Source organism: Palaemon carinicauda, chromosome 13 (assembly GCF_036898095.1).
Source record: "Palaemon carinicauda isolate YSFRI2023 chromosome 13, ASM3689809v2, whole genome shotgun sequence".
Classification (NCBI taxonomy): domain Eukaryota; kingdom Metazoa; phylum Arthropoda; class Malacostraca; order Decapoda; family Palaemonidae; genus Palaemon; species Palaemon carinicauda.
In genome coordinates, this window is record NC_090737.1 from 28062141 (window position 1) to 28087183 (window position 25043).

The following is a 25043-nucleotide window of genomic DNA, read 5'->3' on the forward strand; positions in this document are numbered from 1 at the left end:
CCATCCAGTGTTAGCGAAAGGTCTTCGCACTGTATCATGTTTTCTGAACCCAGGGCATCTCTTCTTATCTCTGGTGGCATCTATGCTAATTGGCATGGCAGTTGTACTCTGTAGGTCCTCTGCCAGTCTACACAGTTTCTCCCACTGATTAGGGAACCTGCTTTTCTTTCTCTGAAGGCACCAACTCTAGTCCTAGTAGCTACTGCCAAAGTGGATAGTAGTAGAACGCCCTTAGCGGCAAAACATCATCAGATAATGCCATACCAGCTTTAGTCATGACATTTAATTAAGTTTTTTTTTCACTATCACAACGGGAAAGCAGAACGCCCATAATTGCAAGACGTATTTGATAATGATACTCATCAAAAAATGCGATTCATGCACAAAAATCTTTCATCTCCACTAACAAAGAGGGGTTTTAAAAAGATGGATAAATGATTTAACCATGACTTAATCCACACAGACACGTATATAATAACGAAGAGAAGTCTAGGCCAAGAAATCAAAAGGTAGTTATCCCAATACCAAAAGTACAAGAGGTAATTCGGCCTCATCTGAAAAGAAACGAGCTATAGGTTAATCCCATTTTACATCTAGTAGAATGACCAATCCTACCTTCTCTTATGGTATAAGTTTTTAACTAAATCTAGGAACAAGAAAGTTTGTTTATTGGGTTTACGATATATAAATCTTTCCGACTCTTGGACTTCGTATTCTATATTATTATTGCTGCTTGCTAAGCTACAACCCTAGTTGGAAAAGCAGGACGCTATAATTATAGCCCAAGCTCCCCAACATTTGAAATTATTTCTTTTAAAAAGATATCCAGGTGAACTCCGTACCCATAACATATTATCCCAATGGTTTACAGCAGACCTTTAAGTATACCATTTAAAGGACCTTGGTTCAAAGAAGCGTTATACAAGACGAACAGAAATTAGTGTTACTAAGCATTATTCTAAAGGGATCTGGAAGTGATTAGCAAGAGAGATATATACTGGCGACTTTTTAAGTCAGTGTTTTTAGGAATCATTCATTGTCTGTGATAGTTACTGGCGACAACATTTTTTACCTCGGAAATTTAATAATTAGGCAATTAGATGTGGGTGGTGTAACTCCTGTTGTAACAACTATTCTTAATAAAGATCTGGGGTGTATTCCTAATGGGGTGTTACCTGCGATGGCTATAGTATGTCTTAAAATTAAATAATTTGATTTTGATAAGCTATCGTTTCATGGAGCACTTGGAATGCATATTCTGAAAATTATTAAATTCATCGGCCTCCTCCATCATTAAGTTCAATACTACACAATATTCTCGAAGTTTTATACCAGCTTTGACAAAATTGTGGAATGATCTTCCTAATGAGTCGTTGAATCAGTGGAACTTCAGAAGCTCAAACTTGCAACAAATGTTTTTACGTTAAACAGGCTGACATAAGTCATTCTATAGTTTATGAAATGACTGTTCTAATTTTGTTACTGTTTATAAAATATTTTGTTAATTGTTCATTACTTTTTATATAGTTTATTTATTTCCTTTCCCCACCGAGCTATTTTTCCTTGTTGGAGCCCTTGTGCTCATAGCATCTTTCTTTCCAAACTAGGGTTGTAGCTTAGCAAGTAATAACAATAATAATAATCGGAATGTCGTAAGTCTCACCGATCTCTATGCAATGAAAAATTGTACTAAATATTAGTTTATCCTAATAGTTATAATTAGTATTAAGACATAAGTCGGAAATCTAGTTTACATCCTTCCATTTTGTGGCTATTGCAATTTGCATTCTATTCAGGATCTCCAAACTTCAATAACGCTTCTCTCTTCACGGAGTCAGTTTTTTGTAAAGTTGCCCACGATGTTGCAATGTCGACGTCTTTGATTTCTTGCACCACAAAGATGCAGAGCAGGCGTCCTTTTTCGTTACTTGCCTTATTATTATTTTTTTTTTATTTATACAGACTTGTTCTTCTGGATAAGCTTTCTTTTAGTTTTACAAAGTTTGTCATTTTGTTTCCAGATGTTTATATAGATCTGTTCCTCTGGGTAAGCTAACAGCTTTCTTTTAGTTTTACAAAAGTTGCCGGTCTTTTGTTCCTGAAATTTTGACAAACCTGATCATCTGGTTATGTTGTTAGCTTTCTTTCAGTTTGATAAAACTTCTTTTGTTTCCAGAGGTATTTATACATCTGTTCCTCTGGATATGCTACTAGCTTTTTAAGTTATGCAAAGCTTGCTAAGGAAATTAATGACATTTTTGCTTGATTAGATAATACGCCAACAAATAGGGCTCCCAATACCCATCTTGCCTTTCCTTCTCTTTTTGTCTGTATTTACACTGCACGAACGAACGCAGTTGACCTTGTTTTGCCTTGTCTTGCTTATTTGTTAACTGCTCCACTACGTCTTGTGAGGCATTGAACAAAGACTGTTTTAAACATGGGTACTTGCTGTAACAGAAGGTCAACTGGCAATGAAATTTTTAAACATTTCATCACCAAGAAACGTTACATTTGAAATATGAAGTGTTGAAATGAATAAAGAATAAATTTCGAAGCATAGTTTTTCCAATGTTTATCATATATATATATATATATATATATATACATATATATATATATATATATATATTGTGCAACTGGTAACTTCGCAACGTCTGTAACCAGAGGTCACTTTGTCGTTTCAAATACAACAGACTCCTGAGCTTTCTTGCAGATTTAAATACCCACTTCTCTCGGTCTTAAATCAACTGCAAACTTGACTCCAGTATTCGATCGAGCAAGATAATTTGTTTTATGGTTATTTGCTAAAGTTTTTCTGTTTGTAAATGTGTTGATTTGTAGCTCTTAATCTATTCTGTGATTTTTTAATAACCCGTCAAGAGCAATTTTGCAAGTCTTCACGCATGACCTTCATACCCAGTCAAAGAACAAACCACAAGTTTACTTTTGAGCCAATTTACTCCACTGACTTTTACTTTAATGAACTCGAAGAGACAACACATCACTAACGTCGATTTCTTAAAATTATCTCCTTAGCAATCGTAAAATTAATTTCATTTTGAATGAATATTAAACTGGACTGGGTCTTAGATTAGCATCATGGTTTTGTAAACACCTATGGCACCACCAAAAGCAGGTCAGCCATTGGTCGAACTTTTTATTCTCCTCTCTCCTGATTGGTCGATCAGATGGGTGTGGAGGAACAGGCTTTGGCGCGCTGGTAACTGGTATTCAACTTTTTTTTTTTCTTTTCTTTTTTTTTGGATGCACATATGAGCGAGAGCTTGTTGATGGTGCATAAGATCTCATTTTATGATTTACATTTATTACGAAATATTGAGAAACAAGTTAACTTTATGTTCAATATGTTTTATATATATTTGAAATATGCTTATGCGTGCTTTTGGTATTCCAGTTAGAGGCTAGATCACATTGCATGCACACGTGATTCTGTTTGAAAACTGGTTTTCTGAAGTTGTTTATTAATACACGCTGCTGCTAATAATACACCAGGATCTGATGCTTAGAGAGAGAGAGAGAGAGAGAGAGAGAGAGAGAGAGAGAGAGAGAAATCTTGCATTACCCAAATCTGACATTTCAAAGGACTTCGTCTTATATCTAAAATTAAATATACCTGAAAAACCATCTCCAGGCATTTTATGAAACCGGTTTTCATTTCTATGGAAAATTTAAGAGAGACTTAATGAAAACATTTATATTTTCAAGTTCCAACTGATTTCTATGCACTCATTTTGGGACAAACTTTTCTATCCAAACCACAACTATCAAAGATGCCATTCAACTTTGCCTCTTCGATTTAGCACCACGGATCTTTCAAATATTTCTTCTATTTATCTAGAAATAAAATCAGTATATTTTATCTATTTGTCAAATAGTTAAACTAATCGGCCCCCTTCCCCTCTCTCCAAAACCCCCAAAAGAATGCGCTGTCATACTACCCTAAGTCAGAAATCATCTGCGCATCGCTTGCCTGGACAAAGACCTGCTTCCAGGATAAAATCTGACCGATACTTCAGTGTGAAAGACTCAACATGTTTACTTGAGGGCGGATTTTCTGTACTCTCTACAGGACCTTTCATAATTCAGTTTATCGTATACATTCCAAGGCGTTCAGCATTGGACACCGCATATTGCTCGTTTATTGCTAAATCCACATTATCGAAGCCCTTAGAGAACAAGAAAGTCTTCAGTTTCTTCTTGAAAACCTTTGTATCTTCAGTCTTTCGGATATCCTATGGGAGCTTATTGTATAGTCTTGGGACCGCATATATGAAAGCTCTAGAACCTACAGTAGACATATATCTTGGTTCCAATAATTTGAAACCTTCTATAACTATTTTTGGAATAACCCAACAGCATAGAATCAGTCCCCTACATACCATTGGCAGTGTTTAAAAAAGGAAACGGAGCAAAGAAAATGATGTGCACAAATTGCTGTTAGTTCTTAAAATATCCAAACCTAAAAAAAGGGGCACAGAGAAAAAAGTCCTACATAATCGACTAGTATTTTAGAATGTCATTTGGTGGGCACCCGGGCATAGATGATCATATCTCGTCTCCTCCCACGCTAAGGGAGAGATGGGAAATTGGGTAATCCAGTCAACCACAAACTAAAATATGACATAGTTGGTTTTTAAGATACTCTATAAGGAGGTTTGAGTCATGCGGGGAAAGGTCTCTCTCTCTCTCTCTCTCTCTCTCTCTCTCTCTCTCTCTCTCAATGGTTGTCTGAATCCTGAACAAGATTTATTCTTTTGACTTCCAACACGTGACTACCTCGTGCTGACCAGACCGCCACCACCTCCGCATCCTGACTCGGCCAAACCCCATTCTCTCTCTCTCTCTCTCTCTCTCTCTCTCTCTCTCTCTCTCTCTCTCTCTCTCTCTCTCTCTCTCTCATATAACCAAAGTGAGAAGTTAATGGCCCATGAAGCAAAGGTTTATAAGTCTTCCATCTGAAGGTCTTTGTAATGAAGGCGGTTCCACAATAACAAAGTATGAGGAATAAAAGATGAAAGCTTATTAAACTTAAAATGTATTTGGCAGTATATGAAGATTATCTACTGTATAAAATCACACTCCGAACAAACTACTATATATATCTCCGAATAAAGCGATAGTTAGTCCTACTTAATTTTTGGCAGACAATTTTTGACCTATCACCTGTTGCACCAAATTGTTGCAAATTTTAACAGCTCTGGGCGTCGAAGATACTCTCTTAAGTCTAATGAATTACCCTGATAAACCAAATTGTGTCCTTTCAAATTCTCCAAATTGTGTCCTTTCAAATTCTCCAAATAGTGTCCTTTCAAATTCTCCAAATAGTGTCCTTTCAAATTCTCCAAATAGTGTCATTTCAAATTCTCCAAATAGTGTCATTTCAAATTCTCCAAATAGTGTCATATCAAATTCTCCAAATAGTGTCATATCAAATTCTCCAAATTGTGTCCTTATAAGTTCTGTAACTAAAACTAGAAACTACGATAATTTTGAAAAATACCACCAACAGTGATTTCCAATTCCGGAGGAATTTCGTTCATGTATACGATATATTTAGGTTAGGTTATATTGTCGATCACGTGGCCCTGCCAACATTCTGGCGCCAGACAAGTCCTTGACTTAGTCTGCTTCGCAGTTGCTTTGAATGCTTGTGGCGAAAACGAAAATAAAATGTAACTATATAATCATCCCGATATTTAAAATTAAAGTTTCTTAAAGTTTTCTTATAAGCGCTTTCTAATTCGCTTTCGTTTCCAGTTTGGTCCAAAGCTTTCCATTCATGTTTCAAGGTATATCGTTTCTGATATACCTTTTAAGTTATTTATCAACTATTATGATATGTACATTTTAAAGGCCATTCTTTAATGGAATAATCCCTTTTTTAAAGTTGTTTGAATTATCTTCCTTATAAACTCATAGTTTTTTATAAATTCATTTTTTGGCAACAGCTGTGATCACTATCGGATGCATTGAAATCACAAGTCGTAGCCACCACATTTGACCTATTCAGATGCACTGAGGCTTAAAAAACCACTTTTTTTAATCATCAATATTATAAGCAAATCCAGTGTGGGGAAGAATATAGAATAAACCAAAAAAGATAATTAGAAAAAAACATATAATGCCCGTAAAAACATGACTACAGTTTAGGGTGATAGCCGTTTTTGAGGAAATTTTTCGCGAAAATAATTCAAATAGAAATCTCAAACCATTTGACGAAAATGATTGTAAAATTAGACTTGAGTAAAGAGATGCAGGTGGATTGTTAATCAGTAAAGCCCTTCAGCGAACTGGTTTAAAGCAGATTTGGTTTGCAAGATATTCAAGCGACTTGTTGTTACCGGCATTTTTTTTTTCTTTAAGACCAGTGTCGTGCTTCTTAAGCTTCTCGAGTACATTGAGAGAGAGAGAGAGAGAGAGAGAGAGAGAGAGAGAGAGAGAATAGAAATTATCATTCAGTGGTAGTTAGGTGGGTAGCACGTTAAAAATGATGCAACATTTCTATTCCAATACCCCTCTCTCTCACCCATCTGATAATTTCTATTCAAATCTCTCTCTCTCTCTCTCTCTCTCTCTCTCTCTCTCTCTCTCTCTTTCTTTACTTAAAACTAAAAGACATTAAGAATACATTGCATAAATAATGCAATGTTTTCGTATTAGTTTTACATAACTTGAGAGATTGGGTTGGTAGTACGTTAAGATAATCTCTCTCTCTCTCTCTCTCTCTCTCTCTCTCTCTCTCTCTCTCTCTCTCTCTCCCCCTATTTTTTAGGTCCAAGTATACCTCTATCCCTATCTTATATAGTAAGGAAATGAACGTTCAAAGGGCCATTACTATTTAACCTTCAACGTAATTTAACTGACAGCTAACAAGGACATTCACTTGGGTAGTATTGAAGAGGAAACTTAACTTAATTAATAGTTAAAATAGCTCTCCAGTATTACATGATGAAATCTTAAAAGTATGCCGTTATAAACGATACCAAGAATCAGTCCGTGAATGAAATCATACGATAAAAATAAATCTGAAATCAGCAGCAGGCGTGACTAGTCCATTGCAGGACAAAGACCTCAGGCTCAAACTTGTCCTTCAACTCCCGTCTGTTTATGGTCTTTACATGCCAGTCTATACCAACATTTTTTTTTAGCTCGTCATGGCTCAGTGGATATTCAAAGATGTTAATATCAGCGTTGTTACTTTTTGTAATGAGAAATATGGGATGTTCGATTAGCTGAAGTTGGAACTCTATGAAAACTTTGGCCCAATGCGTTTCCACAGAACAAGAAACTTCATTAATCTCAGAAGAATAAATTAAGATAGTTTAATTTCAGGTAGTCCCATTTCAGCTAACCATTCATTTAATGCAGTTATTGTAATCTACTCTATTCTAACCTTTTTCTCTCCATAATAAAGTCGTTGAAATACTCACAGCCACAATCTTCGTCATAAGGGTCCAATGACATTGTAACTTTCTACTTTAAGGGCTGCTTATCTGATCCTGTACAGCAAGGGTATTCACTAAAAATACATTAAAGGAAACTGGGCATTTTTCCGTAATCTTATTTGCATTCAAACTACCCATTGATAGAGAGCAGACTTTTAAAACAAAACTTTTTTTTTTTAACTGAGTAAAGTTAGGATAGTGTCTAACAAAATTTATGGCTTAAAAATTTTAATATAACAAAATACTTTCAAATAGTAGAGGTACACTAAATGTAGGATCCATGTTTGGTAAAATTTAATATTGAAACTTTCTTTATATGGCATGAGATTTTCTTATTCTAAGCCATTTCTAGCATTCTTGTTTTTCTCGCGGCAAGACTTCCATTTTCTTGTATTGAAAGGCCTTTACGTATAACTTAGATTTCACAACAACCTATCAATGGAACTGGAGTAAGAAAAAAAAAATCAAAATTTCATTTTTTTTTCTACTCTATCGATACAAGGCAGTGCATTTAATCTATCCAGGATAATGAAATTCTTTGCACATTTCTAGTCCACATATTGAGTTAGAAAATTCAATAATTTTATAATGCCTGACACTTACTTTACTTTTTGAAAATTGGAAACTACAAAATAAATATAGGTAGGCTACGCAATGAATATGTAGGTGCAGCCTGACGAATTATCTTGAGCAATAAAGGTTCTGTGGGGGGCTAAGTTGAGAAACTCTTGGTGATCACCTTTGGATGCCTCAAGAAAGTTATCTCCGGTTCACCTCTGGTTATATAAGTTTTGCCGGCTACTTTTATTTCCTGAGCCGTTCTATACGTAGCCGAAAACTTGTTTCGAATGTGTACCCTTTACCAGCTGTACCTATAAACTCGCCGTTTTAGCAACGGAATGCATTAAAAGAGTATTTTTTTTTCTAAACTGGCACCAATAAATTGGTAACTCCTACGTGCACACACTGCAGATTAGCAGGCTTCATGATCTTTACCGTTAAAATGGCTGTTTTTAACTATGTGGAACTACAAAATTTGTAACTCCTACGTACGTACAAACTGCAGAATAGCAGGCTTCATGATTATTCAAGTTAAAACAGCTGTTTTTAGCTACGTGGAAGCACTAACTTGGTAACTCTACGTACACACTGCAGAAGAGGAGCCTTCGTGATTTTTTTTTTAAGTTGAAACAATATTCAATCTATGAGTGTGAAAGTATGAACAATATTTTCAATAGAAGGTGTGAACATATTGCAGCTTGCAAGAAAGAAAAGATGTGCACACACACACACACACACACACACACACACATATATATATATATATATATATATATAAACATTGCAGTAGGGAAAATAGTCATATGAAAGACTTACGGGTCTTAAGAAATTTATTTTTGAATGAAGACCCGATTAATCTATGAATGCTCTCCCTGTCTATTTGACCTGTGATCAAAATTCTAACAATGTTCCTGTTTTCCACTGACCACCTGGAAAAAAATATAAATACAGCATTATGACAGACTGTGACCCTTTCCACCGTTAAGGCTGGATCTGAGACCTACTGAAAAGGTATTCTGTAGGTCTTGCCTAAATTCATCTCTCTCTCTCTCTCTCTCTCTCTCTCTCTCTCTCTCTCTCTCTCTCTCTCTCTAGGTAAATGACTCGACACGCCAGTCTCGTTTGGTTGGGTTATAGTAGTATCTTCGGGGAATAATTATTCCTCCAAGAGTAGCACTGGTTTTTCAGAATCTTGTGTCGAGGTACTCGCGTGTCCATGGACTCACGTGTTAGGATTTTCTCAAGACTATGTTACCCATATATGACACTAGTACCAATAAAGAAAACTCTTCTTGATGAAGGTTCATGAAGACTCCAATAGCTTTTGAGAACCTACTGACATTTACCATCTATTTTGTTATTGGTCAATAAACAGTTTTGAGGATTTCGTGAAAGTATGCACCAAGTAGTTTTTCAGATAACCTGGGATGAACCATAACAGGTTTTCTGCAACAAAAAAAAAAAGACGAAATATTCCGCACTGCAGTGTTTTGTAAAAATTTCTCTCCTGGAGCCCTGGCTTACAAAAAAAAAAAAAAAAAAAAAATAATAGCTGTTCATCATCATATCTTATCGTACCGACATTGTATCCACTGCATAGCGGCCGGGTTACATTCGTAGAGGCTCAAATCTGTACAGATTGGTCCCTGTTCTCACACACGAAGAATGTGGTTCCATTGTCTGGATTGGATGCCCTCATGAATTTTTGAGCGCAATAGCTTCTGATGACTCAAGTATGGCAATACTTGAGTCTGATATGTATATAAAGTATATATAAAGTATATATAAATTTACCTCGACTACTTTTGATATATTGTATTATTTGATCACCGGTAGAGAACTACTACATAAAATCAGGACCTGTACAGTGAAAGTTCAGCGCCCTGCAAAACAACTGTGAAAAAAAAAAGTATAGTCAAGGTCTTTGCCTTTGACTAAAAGTCGTCATTAGCTAGAATTATTTAAGTGTTTATTTTGCTTAAAGAATACTTGTCAATATCATTCACATAATCTACATGTGACCTTCATCTTCTTAAATTCCTTAATGAGTATAAAAATCTGGAAAACTTCGTGGAACCTCTTTGAGGACCAGCAGTCCTGGCTGGAAAGAACTGCGCATTTGAAGCTAGCGTGTACTGGCTCTTGGCCAAGAGCACGACTTGCGTCTTACATAACTACGTCTTCTCTCTGTCTTCCCAAAAAGGTTGAGAGAGGTTGTTGGAAGAAGCAAAGGAACTACAAATATATTCTCAAAGGAATAACAGCACTAATGGGGTATTTACAGACCTTATTAAGTCAGCAAGTTGCCGTGATATACGAGAATTTTCTTGTCCTCCTTCAATGACATTTCAGAACTAGGCCTATGCATGCTAATCAAAAGATTCATCTAATGTCAGTATTTCATCTTTTTTCTTCCCGTTGAAGACTAACGGGGATTTTGTTTCATTGAGGAATGGTTATTCATGAAATATTGGTAATTATACATAACGGCTGTTTCTAATCGAATGCCTTTTTCTAGTGCAATCCAGTCAGGTTAAACTTGGTGTGTTAGGTTTTTCCTTATAACTCGGTCCGGCCTTTAGGCAAACAAGCTTTAGTTAATGCGTCGTTGTTTGAAGAAAATATGCAAATGTACAGCGTTGTTGATCGTCTAGTTAGCCTAGTAATTGTAAAGATTCTTTTAAGATATCTATCGAAACTTAGAATTTATGCAACAAGATTTAAGAATAAAAATTACTGGTTTAAATGTTTCTTATTTCGGTTACTTATAAGTAGTCTTTTATATATATATGTATATATATCTTATGTATCTGTGTGTATATATATATATATATATATATATATATATATATATATATATATATATATATATATATCCCTTGAGGAAGTGATGGTGCCAGAAAAATATAACCTTCCAGTACCTCAGTTACTGGTGGCAAGGTTGTATATCCCCGCGACCTTTCTCTTAACACCTGAACAACAATGAATTGGCATTTTAACAAACATTGACAAAGCATCTGAATTATGTAAGAGAAACTGAGCGAATTGACGTAACGAAATCCACATAGTCATTGATTCAATCACTACAGATATACATAATGCGTTATAAGTATTTGAATTATATTATTGGCTCTAACTTACATCACACATAAAGAGGTCTGTTATTCTCCCGAAAGGGAGACTGTAAAACCATCCATTCTTAAATTTAAATTTTCAATATTGAAATGAAAGGAAATGAGATTTCCCATCTTCGTTTCAAAAGGAATTTTAAAAAACTTTTAACACCCTTTAGAAATGTAGGCCTAGGGCCTTAACACCTTTAGGAATCTAGGTCTGAAGGGGTGAATATTAAGTGGAAAATGGGCAGTAACAAATTTATTTATTGCTTTGTTTACAGCTAATTGTCTGTCAGCTATTGATTTTTTATTATCGATGCGTGAATTTTTGTTGTTGTTGGGCTGTGCGCTATAGAAATTCTTATGTTCCACTGTCAAAAGGAATATTAGTATTAAGGATATTGATATCAAAAGCTAGAAGGTGAGGGAGAAGTTATAAACATCATACTTTCGGTTCATGGTCGTACTTTCTCGCCTGATAAGATTTTGGTTGATATCTTAACATGAAACACTTTTTATATGATTATCAATATACAGTGGAAACATTAATCGCGCCCATCTCTATTCCAAACCTCGGATGATCTGAAAACATGAAAAAACAACTTATGAAAATAAAACTTACAAAAAAAAATTGCTCTAAGGAATGGCGTTGAATTGCCTTGTGATCGTATATGTAACAAGGTTTTGTAGTACAATTTGCGAAGATAATTGTAAGTTATATTTAAATGCGATCACAAGGCAAATTCAACACCATTCATTTGAGCAACTATTTTTATATTTGTTTATTTTTTCGAAGTTCTGAAACAGAGATGGGGAATCCACCGATTGCTAGTAGACGCTGTTTTTTAAGACTATGATTTCTCTAGATTAAAATAATTTAAATTTCACAAATAAGAATTTAACTTAAGAGCATAGTTCTCGATAGAATGATAGCCCAGAATGAAAGCAAAAATACAAATAGTAAAATCGAATCAAATTAGTTCATTGCAGTACAACGCATTTGTCTTGCAGACATCGCACGCCCCAAATAAATTCAGTTCTATTTTAACATCTTGAACCTGTTTTGATTTTTTTGAAACTTGCCATTAATGGTAACTACGCCATAACAAAAAAAAAAAAAAAAAAAAAAACTCATACGAGCTACTATAAATAGACATAAGCATAGTCCCCTCTAAGCAGCGGTTGTCCCTGACTTGAGAGATCCAGTCACTCTATGGGTACTGGCAAGGCTGGTTCCAGTCTATGATGCTGACGTCATCCGACGTCTCGCCTTTCATTTTTTTAGCAGATCTTAGTGTCTGGTTAACAATAGATGCGATGCAATTAAAAAAAAAGGTGCATTGAGAGATTCATTAAGGATGAACAGGCTAACATAAGTCTTTATAGTTTATATACGACATATCTGTTTTGATGTTGTTACTGTTTTCAGAATGATTTATTGTTAATTTGTTCTCATCATTTATTTCCATATTTCCTTTCCTCACTGGGCTATTTTTCCATTTTGTAGCCCCTGGGCTTATAGCATCTTGCTTTTCCAACTAGGGTTATAGCTTGGGAAGGTTACAAGGAGGGGAAGATATTGAAGATAAAAGGTAATCATGTTGACACGAGAATAATTACAGATGGTTTGAGATTATTGGATCCTAGATGTCTCTACTGTTAGGCTCTAGAGCCTTTAAATATGCGGCCCCGAGACTATACAATAAGCTCCCACTAGGCATCCGAAAGACTGAAGATATTAAGGCTTTCAAGAGGAAACAGGACTTTCTTGTTCTCTAAATGCTTCGATATTGTGAATTTGGCATTGTTTTATTACTACTACTACTACTACTACTTCTACTTCTACTACTACAAGATGCTATAAGCCCAAGGTCTCCAATAGGGAAAAATAGAAAAAGCTTTCGAATGAACATGATAAAATGACTGTGGAAGCCCTGTAGAAAGTAGAATTCCCCTACTGTATAGGACCAGAAAAAACAGCCCTTAAAGTAAAGTAATCATGGTAATGAGTTAGATCAGTGGATAGGAAAAACTCTGGTAAAGGATCTGCTTAAAGAAGAGCTATTTAACATTTAACCAAAATATAGCATGAAGAAAAAGAATGCCAAAATAGAGGAAAGTTTTTTTTTTCTATTTTAAGTTTCTAATGTTATGCCCCTTGTACCATTTTAAAAAAAAATTGTATTCCACCATATATTTCTTATCCATGCCTTCTCTTTTCCCGTAAGGTCATTCTATTCCGTGGAAGCTTGTTAATAATATCCTTAACATTTACTTTAATGAATATTGCATTAAGTTTATAAGTATGCATTTCAACATTTATGTTAATAATAATCAATTTGTAAATTAGCTTTTCCTTTCCTATTCATGAAATCTCCACCTATCTCATTTCTTTATCCTCTACGTCATTCTAAGCCCCCCCCCCCCCCCCCACCCCCACCCCTCACCTTTTTTGAGCGACTCCTTGTACTAAGAACTGACCATCTGCAACACCTTGGCGGTATTATTCCCGAAGCACAGCATCCTGGACGGTCTAGTTCCTTCCTGAAATAATGCCTTGTGGCGATGCTTTTTTTTTTTTTTTTTTTTTTTTTTTATTTATTTTAAGTAGATGGTCAGTTTTTTCTATTTTCAGCAGATGGTCAGTTTTTTCATGTAGGACTAGTTTAAACTAGGATATATGTGAAATCTTACATGTCCATGAAAGTAATTTTAGGCCTCGTTATTTTATGTAGGTTTATCCAGAACTAGAACAGACTAGTAGTGACTAAATTTTACTGAAAATTTGGGTTCGCATGTCTAATTTTAGGCTTATAGGGGCAGCATTCATTCGTACGCGTAATTTTAGGCCTTATTTTTTTTTTTTTTTTTGTACTTCTAGCAAAAACCAGAACAGACTAGCAGTGACTGAATTTTTCTAGAAATTTGGGTTTGCATGTCTAATTTTATGGTTATAGCGGCACCATTCATTCGTACGCGTAATTTTAGGCCTCATTTTTTTTTTTGTACGTCTAGCGAAAACCAGAACAGACTACCAGTGACTGAATTTTTCTAGAAATTTGGGCTTGCATGTCTAATTTTATGGTTATAGCGGCACCATTCATTCGTACGCGTAATTTTAGGCCTCATTTTTTTTTTTTGTACGTCTAGCGAAAACCAGAACAGACTACCAGTGACTGAATTTTTCTAGAAATTTGGGTTTGCATGTCTAATTTTATGGTTATAGCGGCACCATTCATTCGTACGCGTAATTTTAGGCCTCATTTTTTTTTTTTTTGTACGTCTAGCGAAAACCAGAACAGACTACCAGTGACTGAATTTTTCTAGAAATTTGGGTTTGCATGTCTAATTTTATGGTTATAGCGGCACCATTCATTCGTACGCGTAATTTTAGGCCTCATTTTTTTTTTTTTTTGTACGTCTAGCGAAAACCAGAACAGACTACCAGTGACTGAATTTTTCTAGAAATTTGGGCTTGCATGTCTAATTTTATGCTTATGGCAGTGGCATTCGTAATTTCAGGTCTCATACTTGTACACGAAATGCTTTGGCAGAAGTGAAAATGCCTGTAAGTCTTTAATAGTTCTTAATAAACTATTATAAATGTTTCCGCAATTATAGTTTTAAGATTTAACTTTTAATATACTTTTTTGTTCTTATTTACAGGTTGTGCTGGCGTTGCAGTTGGACATCCATTCGATACAGTTAAGGTGAGAAATAAATCATTTTTGGAAAGTCTTATGTGAAGATTTGTTTTTTGTTATTAGAAAATCTACCTCCTTAAAGGGTAAACAACTTATGATAGCACACACACACACACACACACACACACACACAAGGAAAATTGTTTATTTTATAGACACTATATATATATATATATATATATATATATATATATATATATAATATAAATAATGTGTGCATATGTGTGTATATACATTATATACATATATATAAACTGAGTACTAAACATAGTTTCACCTTCTCTTTTCCATTTCCTCTAAGTCAGTTTATTAATATTCTAAAAGTAAAGCCAAATAGAATATTCTATAAATGTAAATGTAATGCAATGTCCTTCCTAGAAGTATAAATGTTTTCTTAGTCATTAACAATTAAGCATGCGGAAATTATCACTTTTTATATTGGAACTCTCCAAGACAATTGACTCTATTATAAACTTGTCTTTTAGATTTTATCATATTTCTAATCTGTAATTAGTAGAATTATGCACTCGACGTTTTTTCGTTCTTTTATACAAACTATTTTTTTTTTTGTACTTTCTTAATATAAACTGTTTCTTTACTTTCTTATAAACTTTTTTTCTGTACTTTCATAATAAATTTTTTTTTTCTAAATTTTCAAAACAATTTTTTTCTGTACTTTCATAATCAACCCTTTTTCTGTACTTTCACGATAAACCATTTTTCTGTACTTTCAAAATAATTTTTTTTCTGTACTTTCAAAATATATACTTTTCTCTTTACTTTCATAACATAGAATAGTATTTAATTACTTTTAAACAATTCATTGACGTGAGAAGGGAGGTAGGCCAACGGAACCCAGCTCACTTTCTCGGCATTTCAAGGCGAAAGCTTTGGCCGGATTCTGTGTTCTGGTTTTCTCTAGTTAATTTCTCTCCCGCTGTAATTCTGACCTTGTAACTGTGTATAATAAAGAGCATTCGTCTAAATACGGAAGTCGGAAGTGTGCGTAATGTACGTATCATCATCATCATCATAATCATCATCTACGCCTATTGACGCAAAGGGCTCAGTTAGATTTCGCCAGTCGTCTCTTATCTTGAGTTTTTAATTTAATACTTCTCAATTCATTCACCTAATTCCCGGTTCATAGTCCTCAACCACGTAGGCCTGGGTCTTCCTACTTTTCTAGTGCCTTCTGGAGCCCAGTTGAAAGTTTTGTGAACTAATCTCTTTTGGGGAGTGCGAAGAGCATGTCTTGTTTTAATTATTTAAATTGTGACTGGCACCGAACAAACATTCTGTTCAAAAGTATGGGTTAGCCTTCCCAAACATGTTATATATGTCTCCTATATAATAGAGCAAGTATCTGACTATATATATATATATATATATATATATATATATATATATATATATATATATATATATATCCTGCCTGTCACACTCAGGGGATGAGGGAGAAGTTATTTTTGATGGATCAGGTACATGAGTAAATACATAATTACGCAATAACTTGCACGTATGTATACATGTGTGCGCTAAGAAAAGTTAAGATACAAGAATAGTTTGGGTTTCAACAATGAATCGCGCGATTAAAATAATGCGTTAATTACCATCTTAGAATAACAGGAAATAGAAATATACATGTTAATAACGTATTCTCAACTTTAACCACTTACTTCTAAATTTTCTATTAGATCTTTAGAAAACTTGTTCAGTTTGGTATAGATTTTAATATTTGGAGATATCATACACAATCTGTTCATTACTGATAATAGTAATAATGATGATATTAGCAGAAACGGAGAAATTTGGTCAATAACTTAAGATTCTTCGTGTTTCGAGTTTCGTTCATTCTGGCAAACTTAGTTGAATGTTAGGACTTAGACAATGCGCGAAACGTAATGATAGTAGGCGGAGTCAGGGCCACATCATCAGCCTTTTCTTAACCAATAGGAAAGCAACTAGGAAGGGGCCCTAATTGTAGTGGGTATATTATATACTTTGACGTCGGGGGATGCTGTTCTTTGATATGATGTAGAGGAAGGGGTTGGCACTGTGAGAGAGAGAGAGAGAGAGAGAGAGAGAGAGAGAGAGAGAGAGAGAGAGAGAGAGAGAGAGAGAGAGAGAGAGGGGTTGTATTGTACCGTCATTATTTTCTTTATATGTGAAGAGGTTCAAAGATACGTTCGCCATATACATATCTATTTTCATATCCACCCATAAACTGAGTAATTATCAAGAATATCCATTTGTTTTTATACTTACCTGTCTGTGTATTGACTAAATTTCAAAAGAAATATTGTTGAAAGGCGGACGGGAGAGAGAAGGCGTACTCTCTGATGCACAGTTTACTCTTCCTCCGTTATAGATATTAAACGTTGATTCTATTAAGTAATTGACAATGCAAATCAAAATGACATCCAGATCTCTCTCTCTCTCTCTCTCTCTCTCTCTCTCTCTCTCTCTCTCTCTCTCTCTCTCTGACATACTCTTACTTCATTCCGACATCATTTTAAAACGAAGTCAAATATATTCCTATAATCATTGACAGGCCTTTTCCAGCCATTACTAAACTAAAATATCAGTCTTAAACAAATTGCTATGAAGCAAGCTACGAGCTTAGTCAGAGCTTAGCAAATTCAGTTCTATATTGCATCATCTGCAACGATGTACAAAGCATCATGTGTCAAGGATAACTTCAAGTTCAGCCACTTTTCCATGCAGCTCTCATATTAGAATGAAGACTTAAAAGAACCTATGAATAGCAAAAGTTAACGTTACTTACTCTGAGAAAATTATGCAGCATCTCTGCCTCTTTTTAAACTTTGATTTCCCAACTGCATCTTTAAGGGGTCTTGAAACAGAACAATAATTCTTCTTCACCCAAGGGATTACTGCACTGTAATTGTTCAGTGGCCACATTCCTCTTGGTAAGGGTAGAAGAGAGACTTTAGCTATTGTAAGCAGCTCCTCTAGGAGGACGACACTCCAAAATCAAACCATTGTTCTCTAGTCTTGGGTAGTGCCATAGCCTCTGCACCATGGTCTCCCACTGCCTTGGGTTAGAGTTCTCTTGCTCGAGGGTACACTTGGGCACACTATCCTATCTTACTTCTCTTCCTCTTGTTTTGTTAAGGTATCTATAGTTTATAAAGGATATATTAAAAGATATTTTATTTTTCCTTGTTTCCTCTCCTCACTGGGCTGTGTTCCCTGTTGGAGCCCCTGGCCTTATAGCATCCAGCTTTTCCAACTAGGGTTGTAGCTTAGCAATTAATAATAATAATGATAACAATCAATAATAATAATAATAATGATAATAGTTTTCTTACCTGGCCACTGAAGATCTTGATTTCTAATTAAAAAAATCTCTGCGTTGAATGGCCTTTAACTTCGAATTTAATGCTAGATACCCAGAGTAAGGAATCAATGCCAAGTTGCTACTACTACTACCACTACTACCATCGGTGGGATTATGCTTAAAGTTAACTACGACTACGAACAGTGAAACCCTTTTAATATTTAAGTATTTTAATCTTTGCTCATTGTAAAATCAATGTGGGTAAATACCCAAAAATATTTTTTAATTCCCCACAAGTAAGACTACTGAATAGCAGGACATTTAAAACAACCACTACAGGAAGTACATTTCAAGTAATTTCCCGTTTCCTATTTGTTCCTTCTGCGATGACTCTGAAAGACCTGATCAGCATAAAAGGTCGATGAAACCTGAGGGGTTACAGACACCCTCTCTCTGGTAGACCTTCTACGCAGCTGTTCTGATCTGAGGGGCAGATCTGGTGAAACTTGTTTTGACTTCTGACATATACGTTTATCTGATTTTGATACAGGTATGACCTCTATTGGGTGGAGTTACAGTCTATCGATAATTACTTTTCAGTCATTATACAAGGAAAGATAGTTTATTTAAACTTTAGTTTTGCTATAGTCTGTTTTCAGTAAAGCTTCTGTAAGTATGTTCAAATTGCCCTTAGGGGCCTTCTATGTGACGAACATACTCGTTTATCCGATTTTGTTATAGGTATGACCTATGGAGTGGAGTTGGTCGTCCGATAATGATTTTTTTAGACATTATACAGGGATAGTTTTTTTTTTAAAACTATTTTTCTATTGTCTGTTTTCAGTAAAGCATGATAGTCTGATGTTAAAATTGCCATTATGGACCCTACATGTGTCATATGTATATCAACTTCTGAGCTTTTGTAAAATATGACTTCTGAGAAACTAGAACTTAGTTATTTTAAACATAGTGTTTACTATAGTTTTTCTGTAAAGCGTGATAGTCTGATGTTCAAATTGCCATTATGAACCCTAAATGCGTCATATATCAACTTGTGAGCTTTCTGCAAAATCTGATTTCTGATATTACCCCAGAAGCAAAATGTTAAAAAATGTTCAAAGAACAAGGTAAAAAAAACTAGAACTGAAGAGCCTGAACTTGATCAGACAAAATTACTTGTCTCGCCGACCAATTTAGATACAAATCTCCTTGTGCACAGTGGCAAAATAATCATCGTTAATTCGTCTGAAGCAATTGGGGAGAGAGAGAGAGAGAGAGAGAGAGAGAGAGAGAGAGAGAGAGAGAGAGAGAGAGAGACATGGACCAGGGTGTATACAGACCAGCGATCGAAAATTCTAACTAAATTATTTACGAAGAGGGAAATAAAAAAAGAATCAGAATTTATTGAAAATCAGTTTCGTTGAGAAGCTGCTTTTTATTATTCATTATAACAAGCCAAGCTATTACCCTAGTTGGAAAAGCAAGATGCTATAAGCCCAAGGGCTCAAACAGAAAAAAAAAAGCCTAGCGAGGACAGTAAATAAGAAAATGAATAAGGTAAAAGAGGTAATAAAATCAAAATAAAATATTTTAAGAAAAGTAACATAAGTTAGAGCTTTTATATATATATAGAGTATAACAACTTCAAAACATACAAGAGGAAGAGAAATCAGATAGAACAGCATGCCCGAGTGTACCCTCCAACAAGAGAGAACTAATCCAAGACAGTGGAAGGCCATGGTACAGAAGCTATGATACTACCCAAAACTAGAGAATAATGATTTGATTTTGGAGTGTCCTATAAGAAGAGCTACTCACCATAGCCAGAGAGTCTCTTCTACCCTTACCAAGAGGAAAGTAGCCACAGAACAATTAGATTGCTGTAGTTAAGCCCTTGTGCAACGAAAATTTTTTGATATTCCCAGTGTTGTTAGGTGTGTGAGGACAGAGGAGAATGTGGAAAGAATAGGTTAGACTATTCGGTGCATTTATAGGCAAAGGCATAATGAGCTGTAACCACAGAGAGGGGGATCCAATGCAATAACTCTCGCAGTAGTATCTCGGAAAGTGGCTGGCCGCTGGTGCCGTGGCCAATCTACTACGAATTAACACTAGAATGATTCAACAAGGGCCAGAAACAAGCCAGAACAGGTCACCAACCAGATGAGTAAACGAAAATATAGTCGGGGACAAGAATGAAAAATCAGATAAACAAAATAATGAGAGGTAATAAGTAGGAAAAAAAAACTTGCCGGTGCAGGAACTCGGGCTTACCTTGAAGAATGCTTCTGACGTGTGCAAGTGACTTGAGGCCTTTTATGAACGAATATTACAGGTCAATATGAAAAAAAATGTGAAAGTACTGTATGTTGCCACCTTCCTGCCATGAATAAGCAGTGCATACTCTGTTCTGTCTTTCATGTTAGTTCTTTATTTTCTTAATTTTAACAATGAAATTGGTAGATGGGCGGTAGACTTTAAAATTTCGGCGAAATTATTCTTCTTGACATGATTTAGATTGGCGGAATTAGAGATAAATATCCAATCGTTATCGCCATCTGTTTATAGTTATCAATATTAATTTTTCTTTCCTTCCAGTATGAGATAGAAATTTATTTCTATTTGAGTATGAGTGTTGATTTCTATCCATTATGCATACTGTATACACTTCATATACAGTATATAATGTATTATATACACTGTAAATATATATATATATATATATATATATATATATATATATATATATATATATATATATATATATATATATATATATATATATATATGTGTGTGTGTGTGTGTTCAACTTCCAAAAACTAAACCTTCATTGAAAATAGCTATACGTCACCAGCCAGAAGCGACTGACTCGCCAAAAAAACTGGAAGCAAGAAAATGATGGAAGTAGACAAGCGCACGCACTTCTCATCTGATAGGATCGTGATGGAAAATTTTCGGTTCTTGTGACTTCTTTCTCTGCAGCTGTAAATTTTCTGTACTGTGAAATTCTCAGAATAGCTTTCGGTCAACTTCCATTTAATTTTTCTGGAGTGCTTGCGTTACTGAAAACTCCGATACTGCTACTAATACTACTGCTATTATTATTGTTACTTTCTTACAATACTGCTACTACTGACACTACTGCTATTATTATTGTTACTTACTTACTTACAATACTGCTACTACTGACACTACTGCTATTGTTACTGCTACTACATTATAACATTTTAGCCTTTTGACTTTTATAGTCCTAAGTTCAGTCTTGCGTGTAGCAATACATACCACCCTATGATAAATCTCTCTCTCTCTCTCTCTCTCTCTCTCTCTCTCTCTCTCTCTCTCTCTCTCTCAGTGGAACCTGCCAGGCCAGCAGGTAGTTTCGAAGAGAGGTCGTTTGTAAGATATTCCTTCAAAAGAGGCTTGGCTGGAAAGGGAATGCAAGTTCCCTGTTGCTAGCCGAACCACAATTCGAGAGAGAGAGAGAGAGAGAGAGAGAGAGAGAGAGAGAGAGAGAGAGAGAGAGAGAGAGAGATGCACATGGTTACAGTACATTAACTTGACAAGATGCATATAAATGTCGAAAAGTTGCCTTTGGGGTACATTTTCATAAAAAAACTCAGAAGAAAACCACTATTTAGTAGCAGTTATAACAGCCTTTTTTTTTCTTTACAGTAATCTTAAATTAGGTATTGATGTCCCAGTGTGTCCTTTGTTTAAAAAATTAACTTTTTTTCCTCTCAACATCCTAATGACCTTAAAAAAACCGCCTCCATCCAATTGCCCTCCAAACGAATCCTGGAAGCTGCCCGTCCAGCGACAGCCACGTTCTCTGGAAACCACCTCAGAGGAATGGACACGTGAGGCCGGGGCCAGTGATCACGTGATCATCGCAAGGCGGCCAGACGCATTTCATGACTCCCTTCTGGCCGGGTCCTTGGGAGGGGTCGAATCGTTTCTATCTCTACACGGGTCCTTTGGGGAGTCAAGAGGGGTTCTTGGAGTGGGGTCTCTATATATGGGTCCTTAGGGGTGTCTAGATGGGTCCTTGAGGTGTGTGTGTGTGGGGGGGGGGGGTTATACATAAGGGCCCTTGAGGTAGTCTCTGTATATGGGTCTTTCATGGGGATTACTGGCCCCTGCAAGATTTCACCACGAGACTTTTTTTTCTCTGAGTGAACCAATAGTAACGGAGAAATGAGTCGTACGATGCATTTCATACTTTTTTTTTTGGCGGGGGGGGGGGGGGGGGTGTTGGGCGTGGTTTAAGGGCCAAGATTTTCTTTTGGAGATAACCTCATCAATGTTATATAATGTAGGACATACGGTCTGTTGCGTGGATACAAGATAGTCTTCTAATGAGAGATGTATTAGGAAGGTCATTGGAAACATGATTCAACCTCTTGGTACGTGTCGAAATAATTCATTCAACTGGCATTCTAAAGGACTTTCATTAAAAATCATTGCATTTGATATATATTTCCTAACATTTTGTAAATGGAAATATGAACGATAATTGACAGCTCATTGAATTTGATATATTTTTCTTAACATAGTTTGTAAATGGAATAAATGGAAATATGAATGATAACCGACACTTTAAGATATCGTAGCCACGATTTCTCCAGATTTTTTCATTCTTATTTACGCCAAATCTTTTAATATTTCTTGTTATTTAACATTAACATGTATTCAGGATACAGTATATATACATGGATAAATTTTTCAACATTATGTAAATAGACTATGAAAGCGTTTGTACCATTAAATATCTGTAGTATATGGTTTATGCTTCTGATATTAGCCTTTATCCTATCGATGTCAGGATGCCAGAGAACTCTAAATCAATCTCTATTCTAAAGAATCCTTGTCTGAAACTTTTCTTCTTCTTCCTCAGGTTCGCCTTCAGACTCAGGATTTCCTGAACCCAAGATACCGTGGAACATGGCACTGCTTGAGCGATACTGTCAAGAGAGAATCGGTGAGTTTAATTTATCTTTTGGTTTTACTTTTTTTTAAAGTGAATTTGCGTGAAATGTTTTGATGAACAGCTGCGCATTTGGAGAGAGAGAGAGAGAGAGAGAGAGAGAGAGAGAGAGAGAGAGAGAGAGAGAGAGAGAGAGAGAGAGAAGAATAATGATTACAATTTCTCATTTATGCAATAGGAAATTCAAGGAATGAGACGTGCTATTGTGTATTTGTTCCATGGATTTATATTTGAGAAGAGAGTATGAAAGAATGCAGCAGTTATTTGTTAAGAGTGAATGTGGTTGACGACAAGTCAGATATTTTTGCTTTTCTTTTGAGCCACCCACACATCGATGTTTCCACTTTTAACATGAATTACACACAGAATTAAACAACTTGTGTACACACACCATCACAGCATGCCTTAAAAACCGAAATTAATATTGACATGAAAACATTTTTTTTAGCTTCAAATGGGAACGATATTATTTTCAATGGAACTTATCTTGCGGATTGTAGAATCTTAATAACGATAGTAATTACGGATATGATACAGTTGGCTTCTTTAATGCCGTTACACTTGTCTCCTTGCTTTCCGTGATTCCGTGAAATGTACCGGAATTAATGAAACCAACTGTACATGCCTAGACCGTGGTAATAATAATGACAACCGCAGTAATATAACTTATAAATCTTCAAAAAAAAAAAAATAAATAAATAAATAAAACACTAAATAAAAAGTATGAATATTGATATGAATAAATATAAATATTTAGTAAAGATTATTTGAAATTGAATGGCGTTTGATTAACTGACATACTTGTTTTTAAAATCAAATAAGTTATAAAAGTCAAATTTATGTAATTTTAGACTTAGATTATTCTGATACAAGTGCTGCGTATGAGAAATGAAATTGTGCATATAATTTAGTTTTAAACTAGACTGTTTTCAACATTCTCCGTTTTTACATTAGGCAAGAATATTTAATGTTAATAATAGTGATAACCGTGTACCCCTAATAATAATGATGATGATTAAAGGAAATACCTTATGTGGTGATTCGTAGACCCAAGCGTTATACTAATACTGTTCAGGTACTTTTAATAATTGGTATTAGTAATAATAATTATCAACATTAAAAACAATGTATACTCATACTGTTGTACTGTTAATTTTGATAATTGATTTTAGTAATAATTGATTATCAATAGTAAAAACAACAAAAGAATACTCGACTGTACTGTTACTTTTAATAATTAATATTAGTAATAATAACTGATTATCAATAGTAATAACAATGAATAGATAATGATTGTTTCTGGATTCATAGATACGTTGATGAAAAAAGAATATTGTCAGTAATGAGATGCTAATAATATCTTATTGTTCATGGATTCATTAAGAATTTATGCAACATATCTTACATTATAATACTCTAATGATTATTGCACACAAAAAAAAAAATAAAGTACGTAAGAAAACAAATAAACGTATCTGCGCAATATCAACCGTAATTATGACTGTGAATGTTCCCATCGTCAGAGTAATTAAGACATATAGTGATAAGTTGCACACAACCACACACACTATCAAGCACGAACAAGCACACAGAGCACGTACAAAGACACTACACCCCTTCCCCCCTATTTAACTTTTGGCTGTGGGTGGCAGGTTCGCGGTCTCTACAAGGGCATGTCTTCGCCGATGGCTGGCGTAGCCGTGGTCAACGCTATCGTATTCGGCGTGCAAGGCAACATGGCCAGATACATGGACAACCCCGACTCATTAAGGTAGATCTTCGTTTCCTCAGCGGGACTTCTACGGAAGCCCTCTGCCATATTCTATCTGTAATAAATAGAATCTACTGTTAAGCTATGGGATCTGGGCAAGGGAATGATCTATTAAGCCATGGGGTCTGAGTTAG

At 35.2% G+C, this 25043-nt stretch overlaps 1 protein-coding gene across 1 annotated transcript in view; it reads left to right on the forward strand.

Annotated features, from left to right (window-relative positions):
- The window catches only part of LOC137652247 (mitochondrial basic amino acids transporter), a 31931-nt gene that overhangs the window by 2519 nt on the left and 4369 nt on the right, over window positions 1-25043 (forward strand). Inside the window, exons 2-4 of the mRNA XM_068385489.1 lie at window positions 14813-14856; window positions 23049-23132; window positions 24791-24909. Of these exons, the coding sequence (XP_068241590.1) occupies window positions 14813-14856; window positions 23049-23132; window positions 24791-24909 (247 nt within the window). The remainder of the gene's footprint in view (window positions 1-14812; window positions 14857-23048; window positions 23133-24790; window positions 24910-25043) is intronic.